The sequence below is a fragment of the Colias philodice genome, chromosome 1 (assembly GCF_061535455.1).
Source record: "Colias philodice isolate Cphi_HAF_F1 chromosome 1, ilColPhil1 Martin Lab GWU primary, whole genome shotgun sequence".
Taxonomy (NCBI): Eukaryota; Metazoa; Arthropoda; class Insecta; order Lepidoptera; family Pieridae; genus Colias; species Colias philodice.
The window spans coordinates 14,661,786-14,672,520 of record NC_143086.1 but is presented as its reverse complement, the minus strand read 5'-3'; the positions used below and the strand labels follow the sequence as shown (position 1 = coordinate 14,672,520).

The following is a 10,735-nucleotide window of genomic DNA, read 5'->3' as shown; positions in this document are numbered from 1 at the left end:
CAACGCGCCTATTAGAAGTTTCACTTCAAAAACTTATTGTATTTATTTGTCTCGGTATGTGTGTCCCCATAAATGATATGGAAAGGTCTTGCTTTCTGAGGAGAAAGAAATGATCAGGTTACTAGAGGACCATTTTTCTTGGCTTTTATTTCATTTCTATACGAGTATTTAAGTTGGCAATGAGTACAAACTTGTATTTCCTTTGTTTCACTGAAATTTTGGATCATAATGAAACTGAATATTCTAATATTTTAGTTTTATAGTGCTAATTAGTTGGCTATATTCTATTTTACTGAAGTGATGTTATTTATTTTGTCTATAATGTAAGAAGCTGGAAATATAAAACCTTATTTCTAAACTTGCAACTTGGTACATATTTAGTTTTAATAAAACAACACTATCACCCAAATCGCATTATACACTATTTATTTCACAATAATTTATTTACTTATCAATATCGGCTTACAATTAGTGCCTTGAAAGGGGCGGCTGATGGCGTGGCGCCGTCCACGTGAATCAACGATGGCAGAGGCTGCCCTGGCACAGGCAGTAGAGAAAACCTCTGCAGAACAGATGTCGTAAATATGAAAATGTTGCACTTCGCCAGAACGTCTCCCAGACAGCGGTGCTTTGCCAGACCGAACGGGAAGTAATGGTCTGGTAAGGAGATCTTGCCATTGGATATAAAACGTTCCGGCTTGAATTCGTAAGGGTCAGGGTACAGGTTCTCGTCCATCAGGATATTCGTATAGTTCGAGACTACCATTGTATCCTGGAATAAATTGGGTCGTTAGTTTGTGCAACGGAATCATGAATCGTTTAATTATATTTATGTACCTAATATGTTATCGTTATAAAGTTTTTGTTGGAAATTAGAGGTGCGTTTGCTGTTTATTTTAATTTTTTTTACAATATAATATACAGGGTGTCCCACTGACGGTATACTAAGCTCAAAGGAGGTTATAGTTTTGCATACGCTGAGTTCGTAAAAAATACTTAAAAAATTCCAGACGCATTTTTTTTCAAATAGATGAATTCTTAAAACTCTATGTGTACACCCATAACAAGCAACCCGCCCAGCTTTGCCACCCGCACGTGAGCTATCTTTTAAAATTATGTTTTCATAGACAAAACGCTCACATTACCGAAGCGGTATATGTCGGCTGCACGAAGCTAGAGGAGAAAACATGGATTTTAAGGAAAAATTTAGCAAACAATTTTGAACGTAATTTTGTTGTTTAAGTATTTTTTACGTGATCAGTGTATGCAAAACTACAAATCCCTTCGCGCTTAGTATACCGATAGTGGGACACCCTGTATATGTTAGCGCGTTTAATTTAACGATAAAATTATATTTTAAAAGTAAATCAATTGATTAACTTAATTAATTATTTTAATAATAATCAATTGGATAAAAGTATTATCAATCATTTAATTATCAAGTTATAATAATATTTCATGTCATATTCAAAATAACGATCAAAACAACACAAAATATAAAACCTGCGCTGACTCACACAGTCTCACCACTCGAATAGTTGTTTTGATCGTCCTATAAATAACGGTCGTCTGCAGTTGCGACTTGCGAGTCATTCTTGTCTTGACTTTGGTCGAGTAAAGATGTCTTAGAAATATTATATCAGTATTTAATTACGTAATACAACCACGCTCTAACATAGATATATGCCTATCGCAGTTTTTCTCAGAAAAGAAAGAAACCTATTAATTTACAATTAATTAGGTACTGCAATATTTTATGATAGACGGAATAATAAATGACTTGAAATCAATTTTACCCTATTAGATCGAAGGTTTTCAAATAGAAGACGATTCAGAATTGCTTCGTGTAACTGAATAAGTGTTTGGGTTACATACTGAGAAAATATTATTTAGTACTAGATTTCCGCTCGCGGTTTCACCCGCGTTGTCCAGCCAATGTCTTATTCTGGGTCTTCAGCTACCTACATACCAAATGTCATTGTAATCGGTTCGGTAGTGAAAGACTGTCGACTATCGGTTACGTGAAAGAATATCAAATATCCGTCCATCCATCCATCCTCACAAACTTGCGTGTTTATAATATTTGTAGGATTTACCTTGGGAATTCTGTATCCAGCGAGTGTGGTATCTTTCAGGGCGCGGTGGGGAACACCAAATGTCCTTCCCATGAAGTGACGAACGCATTCATGAACAATAGCTTCATTGTATGGCAAGCTAAAAGTAAAAAATACAGTTCAGTACATGATATTAACGTTAAGAAGACGATCTTTACACATTGATTTGATTAAACAAGATGCATTTTAAATAATTTGAATAGATACGAATAACTTTATGTCAATTAAATAATTATATACGAGTCTCTTTAGATCTATCCAATAAGCGTTACTTACTTCACTTTATCTTCTAGAGTAGGTGCACGGTCCCTACCGACGACCCTGTCGAGTTCTTCCTGTGCCTTCTTCTGTGCTTCTTGGTTCCGGACCAAGTAGCTAAAACAGAAGCTCATGCTTTTGCTCGTAGTTTCTGTGCCGGCCATAAACATGTCCATGCACATAGCTACAAGCTGGCCCTCTGAATATGTCATCTTCTCCCCTGGCTGATTCAAAACTCGAATATAAACGTCCATGAAGTCTTTATCTTCGACGTTTGGATCAAACCGCGCCTTGTGTTTATTAATCTCGTCCCGGAGAAACTCCCAAATTCTCTCATGAGTCATGACGAAATTCGAGTAACCAGACGCTTTCGGGGCTACCACACTGAGTATAGGAAAGTGACTAAAAGTGCATCCAACCATGTCGATAGCAGCGAACAAATCGAATAAGAGTTGTTGGAGCAGTACCATCTCTGGATCGCTTGGTTCATAACGAATCCCAGCCATCATCGTCCACAAAGTATTCAATATGTATGTGTTGAAGAAGTTGTGCATGTATATTTCAGCGCAGCCTTTCTCTCCCATCGCTTTGAATACGTCTTTAACGACGTGGCTCGCTTCTGACTGCGATATTTCCAACATGCCCCGTCTACCGAAGCCGAACTCTTTCAAATGTTTTATTAGGAACCTTCTTTGTTCCTTCCATAGTTCCCCGTCTGTGAGCAGCACTCCTTTCCTCTCTCCCCAGGTCCGCGTTTGGTAGAATATACCCTTTGGCCGACCATCAAAGTCTTCGTGATAAAGCATTTCTTTATTCGCTTCAAGGCTGTTTACTATGACGATCCGATCTTTTCCGATTTTAATGCCCACTATGGAGCTGTCTGGAGTATACATATCGGATAATATCTGGATACATTTGTATAAATAACCGCTTTTCTCGCGGATTTTCTGTATTTCATACGCACAGCCTAGTATTGGAAACCATTTCGGACCGGGAGGAAATTTCTTTGGTTTCACTGTGTCCAAATATAGTATTAAAAAAATTATCGCAGCAATTACAACTACTGTTAACCACATCTGAAACAAAAGAAATAATTTTCTAAGCAACTTTTATCTTTTGTTATTGAAATACTACTAAACTTCTAAAAATCAGCGCTGCGTCTAATTTATAGACGTAGCATAATATTAATTCATTGTTTTTGTTTGAATAGTATGGTATATGAATAAACGTTTTCTTTCTTTAAACAGTACTTAAATCGTGATTTAATCTCCAAAACGACGCAATGTTAACTCTATTCCAGCTTTAATAGCAAAACGGACTAAAAATTGCATCTGATGGTCATTGAAAGAAGTGAATAATTCCCGGGAATCTGTATAGAAATGTCAATGGAATTTCACAATGGTTCCCCGCTCGGCTTTTAGCAATATCTCGATTTCAAACCTTCTTATTGGCTTTCGGGGGACGGACCCGCTTCAACCAGATTCTGGTATTGAAAAAACAAGATAGAGTTCAATCTTTTGAAATACGCTGAAATGTCCGTTTGGCTGCAGTTATTCGGAAATTGGTAAAACGGCGTTTAGACTTCAGTTCAGATGGTTTTCAAAAATGAGATTGAATGGGATTTTGGATCAAATTTGATTTGAATTTGAAAAAATGTATCGCAAGTGTATTCATTAATCAAAAAACTTATTATAAAACTCATAAAACATAAAGTGAATAAAATAATATTGATCGCATTGCATTAAACAGCGGAAAAGATGATATTGCTTTACCTATTGATTTTATTTAGAGAATAGAAGAACGAAAGTTTAAATTTTAATTTTTCATTTGAATCATGCAAAAATTCAATGTCAATGTTTTGTTTTTATCTCGCCTCAATCAAAAGAAAATCAACCGTATTCAATAAAACTACAACCTTAGCTACAACTTGACCACAACCAATATAATATCAAATGCTTATTCTGCATACCTACAACGAACAGATGGATATTGGATGTAATCTTAAATCATTTACTTAATAATCTAAGGATGTAATGAACAAATTTCCTTGTACGTTACAGATAGATAATTGCATGATTACCTCATATTAAATTTGATAGCCTAATCAATTTCGATTGTATTATGTATAAACTAGCTGCGTCCCGCGGTTTCAATTGCTAGAAAAGCGGAGAACCATTTTCATACCCTTTTAAAAACTTTACAGATTGAATATAGAAATTTATGTATTTCAAAAACTGAAGAGGTTGATTTTTACGAGTAGATTCGTAGAACGGATAAAATAGTTAAAAAAATCTAGGGTTCATCTGTTTTTCTTTTTTTAATTAAGTATAGTAGGTATGGACAAGAAAGTTTTATATTATTCACTTAAACACACAACACTATTGCACAATTATTTAGTAGTTACACTAATACTATAAAGTGAATAGATTTGATTATGTGTTTCTTTCTCGGAAATTATATAATAAATAGCCTCCGAAACAGTTAGATCAATTTGGAAAATTCTTTCACCGGCCGAAAGCATTGTACCTGAGTGACACCTCTTTTATATGTTCTGTGCTTTATATACCTACTCTAATGCTATATTATATTATACTCTAATGATATATTATAAGTACTCTAATGATCCAAACAGAGCCGGGACAATCGGCTAGTACCTATATTACATTTATAATGAAATGGAGTTGACAAGGCTTGAAGTAAACATGTAAACTGTAATTATACGCTTGAAATCCTGATAAGCTAGTAACTGGCTTACTGGCATGATTAAGTATGGCAAAGACTAGTATAGTTTGCAAAATTACTGTATATATTTGTATGATTTTAACAAAATACTTCGGAATATGAGAAAATCTTTTCACGAAAATAAACAATCAAAAATGTCAAGCCGGTGTTGGTAATGCAACTATAGTATAGGCATTAACTTTCACGTAATTACTTAAAATGAACCAAAAATAAGACTGATGAAAATACTAGTAAATTACTTACGATTTTCACAATAATAATATTTCAACACAAGAAACACTTCTCTCCCACGTGGGGTCACGTGATCACGGTACACATACAAACTATAATCATTATGTATTTAGTGTTTTATGGTCTTATTTTATATGCGAATATTATGCATTTAACTAAATAAGTTTCAAAGAGATTTATTCATTATAATATTATTTAATGTTTCCGAAGCTAGTGGGGGTCACGGACAGACAGACGATCCGTATTTCTATTCTGCATTTGGTATTTATAACGATACTGTTGCAGCAGTGTATGAAAATATAATGAACAAAAATTAATGTTGAGGTGTGCATAATTCGCTTGACTTAACGCGATCCTAATTAAAAACTGAGTTTGAAGTGAAACCGCGAACAAAATAGTGAATATTTTTAATGACTGAACCCCGATATTTTTAACCCCGTTCGCTCGGCTTGGGGTTTATTGTGTTCAATTTTATAATTATGTTATAATATTATTTAGTATTATAAAATCTCGCTTTAAAGTGTATCTTTCGTAGGAGAAAGTCGAATAAAATCTGAAGAATAGTACCCAACCAGCAAATCGTTGCTCTATAGAAGGGATAAGAACGTTTCAGAGGTGCTAATTGGTAGTTCTGGGTGATAAGAACGTTGTATAAACCCCAAAGTGGCGCATTTATAAAGCTATTTGGTGGTATTGTGTTGCTGTAACAGCAACTCAGATGCCAATTGGACCTATAGAAGAGTACACTTATAGAATCGCGATGCTGTTATAGAGCGAAGTAGTGATATAAAAGGAACCGCGATGCTGTTACAGCGCGAAGTTGTGTTTTAAGAGTAACCGCAAATCTTTTGTAGCACGAAGTTGCGATGTACAAGTCACTGCGACGCTATAATTATAATACAAAATGGTAAATCGTGTACCAATTGATAATACGAGTAAATGACTATAGGAACCATCATCGTGGTGTCGAATATTAATTTTTGTTACACTGTTAATTATGTTAGATACATAAACTGACTTGTGAATGAAATTTTACTGATAGATTATATGCATAATTAAGCTGTTTTTTTCATGCCCCCCTCGAATTATTGAGTTTTAAGTAATTAAAAAACTAATTTTACACCAAATTGCTGTATAGGATGCCAAATAGCAACTCCGTGGCTATTATACGTCCGCAAACGAACGTAGTTTTGACAACTGTTATGCCATATACTGGATTAAATTAGTAGGGTTCCCTGATGTAAATAGAAAACCCATAACATGTTTTATTTTGTATTTTCTAGTGTAAATTCCGATTTTTAGAATCCGATCCCGAAGTGTCAAGCAAAACACTAGTGTCTGAATGGTCTGATTCTGAATTATCACAAACCACATGATGGCTGTTAACTTGGTTTTGTTCATAGGATGTAACAGATTGTACGGAATCATTGTCCGTATTCGAAGCCTCACCTTGAATTTGTCTGGTGTCAATCGTTACTGAAGCTGCGATTTTTTTAAATTCATTCAATCCATGATTATTAAATAGAACCCTTCATTTATTTACGAGACGGTGCTGACAATATGGCAGGTTTTTGTTGTTTTAAAGTGAAAGAAACTCTCTTATAGGCCGTATATCTCTCGTAAGTGTCGCATTTTACTACATTAATACGCCGTTTTTGTTACATAACAGAGTTATTAACTCTTTTATATACAGTAAATCAGTCCTATAACTCTGACCACTCAGCTATTAAACCACTGCGTTATAATGGGCAGAAAAACACTAATATAATTCAATTAGGTTACAAAGAAGTGATATAAAACTCGGATATATCACCTAATTGCTGTATTATGGAGTTTCAGCAACCATGAAGATTCACAGTGCTATAATAGTAATAAGGAAAACCATTACAACACTAAATTGTCCTATTGTAGATTTTTTTACGCCTCTATAGGCATGGGACTATAAAGGTTACCCTAGAATCGTTTATTGCACTAATTTGCTGTAAAAAAGAGACCACCAGCGCTGTTATGTGATAATATCGTCCTGTTATTGCTGTACCAAAATCTGGATAAGAGCTGCTCTATAAACGCCGTATAAAATAGTGATATAAACGTTTACATCACCTTGTTATGGGACAAATTTGCTGTGTATGATTATAGAGCAAAATCATCTCATTAAACGCTATTATACAACAAGCTTGTCACCGCGACACTGTTATACGTCATTTAAAAAGCTTTTTAGTGATGTAAGTTATTGTTATAGGACATCTTTGCTGGTTGGGTAGTTTCTTTCGATTTCATATTTTACTTTTCCGTAATGTCGTAGTAAAGATTTCATTGCAATTCATTTCTTTTCAAAATGTATGTCATTTTATTTAAACATTTGGTTGGAATAAAGTTTTGAATTTGGAAAATTAGGCTTAAATTTTAATATGATGATGTCTCATGCTATTTAATTACCATTAGTTTCTGAGTCTCACTAAAAACGAGATTCATTATTTAGAAGACTATTAAAGATCTCAAATGAATGCATGAAGTAAAATTTTTGTATGAAAATTTCACTTTTACGTCTGCATTTAAAATTGAATGCCACTCACAATGCACCGTGTATTTACTGCGTTAGACAAGAGGTAATGAAATCAAATCTCGCAAAGGGAGATGGTTAGGGTACGTCAGGGTACATCAGGGTACGTCTGACGTCAAATCCTAAGCAGTAGGTATACTCGTATTTTGTTGTTATTTTGCTCCTATTATTTGAACAGAAGTATTCGCTTAAATTTTAAATATTAATTTAGACGAATGTCTAGTGGTCGTTAGTCGTAGGGCACGTAATGATCATACAAAAAATAATTATCTTTATATTTTTGTACTAGTTCGTACATCGTTCATTAGTCATGTTTTTAAAATATAACTACCTACCATGTATACCTTAATACCTACTGTTATAAACTAAAAAAGTATTCAACTGATTTTGGACATTCGTTCATGAGTTTAAAAAGATACATTAGGTATCCCTGAGTGACAAGGGTTCTTTCTTTTAGTTTTCATCCCGGGAAAAATTATGTGTGTCTGGGATTTGCTATATTTACCTATTTTAAGAAGATAAATAGGTACATATTCATCTTGTAGAAAAGTATATTTTAAACGTATAGTTATAAAATGTACCGTATTAAAAAGATAACATTTATTATAGTTAAGTATTTCAAATTGCAAATGGTTTTTAAATAAAGTAACCTGTCAATATTAACCACCTTAAGATGAACCTTATTGCGACGACTAATAATTAATCATTCCTTGTTAAGCCGACGACATGAAATTATTATCCAAATTTAATTAATAATATTCAAGCTTGATAATTCAAAATGATTTTGATGAGAATGTGAAATTAAAATATTATTTGTAGCGTAATATTTTTAGACTTTGACATCAAAGTGTTGCATATCGATTCATACATCGATTATAAAAATAAAACGCAAACCGTGTAAAATATAAAAATAAAATTCAATATACTTAAGAAAGAAAATTCTAAAAATAACTTTTAATTATTAATATTATAGGGAAAATTATTTTTGTTCAGTGTTTCGGAAGATGATTTAACGAGGAAATCTCTAGGTACATAGTATAAAACAAAGTCACTTTCTCTGTCCCTGTGTATGCTTAAATCTTTACGGAATTTGATTCTGATAAATAGTGATTCAAGAGGAAGCTTTTAGTATATAATTAATTAGGTTTTAGACAAAACGTGCGAAGCCGCGGGCGGAGAGCTAGCAAAGAATATATCATGCATACAAGATATGTAACAAATATAACTTCGATCATTAATAATTTAATAGTATAAAAGTATTCGTTTGTTTGTACGGGCTGATCTCAAGAACAATGATTCGAGTCAAAAATTCCTATTGAGTTTAATGGTCCATATATGGAGGAAAGGTCATACATAAGCTATATCTATTTTTAATTTTTACGTAAAGTTTGACATGGATGAAACCGCGGGGCACAGCTACAAAATAATCGCGAAAAAAATATTTTTGTTAAAATCTTGCCCCTTCAAACCATTCTCAACAACTTATTTATAAATGTACGACCAATGTATAGTCTATGGTTTATAAAGTTTGAATTAAATTTTGATTTACAACTTGGCCCTATTACATAAGCGTCGCCATACATCACACAGGTCTACATTAACTGGTCCCCTAGTAATTTCAAATGCGAACTGAGGGTCATCAATTCGCCACAAACATAGGATATTTTATTGCAATAAAATCGTCAAACATGATATTAACCTACTTTCTTTTGCATATTAAAAAAATATAGCAACGTTTGCGCTTGAATGCGCCAAAGAAAGTTACACATAACGAAATATTTGTATAAGAACCGGTTACGTTCATATTACGGCTTTGTTATTTGTGACGATGTTTATATAATCACTTTTAATTATCTGTATTACTGAAACATATTTTGTATCGATTAAAAACAAGGTTTTTGTGTTACCTACATTGAAGCAATACTCGCATTTTCTTTATTATCTATATTCTATGTCATATAATGCGTATATTTTATGTTTAAATTTTAACTGAAAATATATAGGATTCATATTTTCACCTGCATGCACATAATAATAATACATATATAATATATTTAAAAATGAGGTCACTTATAAATATTTTGAATGTAACAGTCATTATATTAATGTTATAACTTATAACATTATAGTAATGATAACCAATCTGATTAATACAAATATGGACCAAAATTAAAACAATAACAAAATTCGCCGGTGCAAAAATTACCAAAAATTAAATACTTATTAAAAATTATCGCTCAGCTACTATTCTACACAAAATTAGCAACAATCAATAAAAATGTAACGCATTACAACAGAACGTATGTAATCGATTTACCTTAACTTTCACTGAAACCGGAAAGCGGCACTGTCAAATGCGGTATGAAAACCAGAATCACAACATAACCTAAGAGCTATGCAAGTCAATGTAAACTGATGGATAAATTCGACTCGTGTTCAAGTAATTTTGCGGGTGGGGACCGCAAAAGGGGGGGATTGCGGGCCACTTCGTTATTTATGGAAAACCAGTTTCATCCTAAATGTATTGGGGTTCATTTGTAAAGTATGACAAGGAAGGGTCGAATATCCTTGGCGGAGTGACGGCTAATCACTATCCCGATATCACTGTGTCACTCGATACTGTTGACGAGTTATTACTCGCTAGTGTGATGTAAAATATGAATTGTGAAGTTGCTATGGACTACGTAAACAAGCGGCTGCAAATAATAGTATTTTGAACAGCATTAATTGTCCTGAAATAATATCGTTGACGATGGGAAAATTTTAATTTTATGTGTGTTTAACGATTTAAAATAGATGAAGTTATGAATGAAAACGACATTTTTTC

General features: G+C 33.4%; 1 protein-coding gene across 1 annotated transcript; it reads right to left on the bottom strand.

Moving 5' to 3' along the window:
- Window positions 1-400: 400 nt before the first annotated feature.
- Cyp303a1 (Probable cytochrome P450 303a1) lies at window positions 401-10,385 on the bottom strand. The gene is made up of 4 exons (XM_089697851.1): window positions 10,226-10,385; window positions 2,391-3,448; window positions 2,097-2,214; window positions 401-772 (listed from the first exon to the last, which is right to left on the bottom strand). The coding sequence occupies exons 2-4, from the start codon at window positions 3,446-3,448 to the stop codon at window positions 452-454; spliced, it is 1,497 nt and encodes a 498-aa protein (XP_089553977.1). The 5' UTR covers window positions 10,226-10,385; the 3' UTR covers window positions 401-451.
- Window positions 10,386-10,735: the final 350 nt, after the last annotated feature.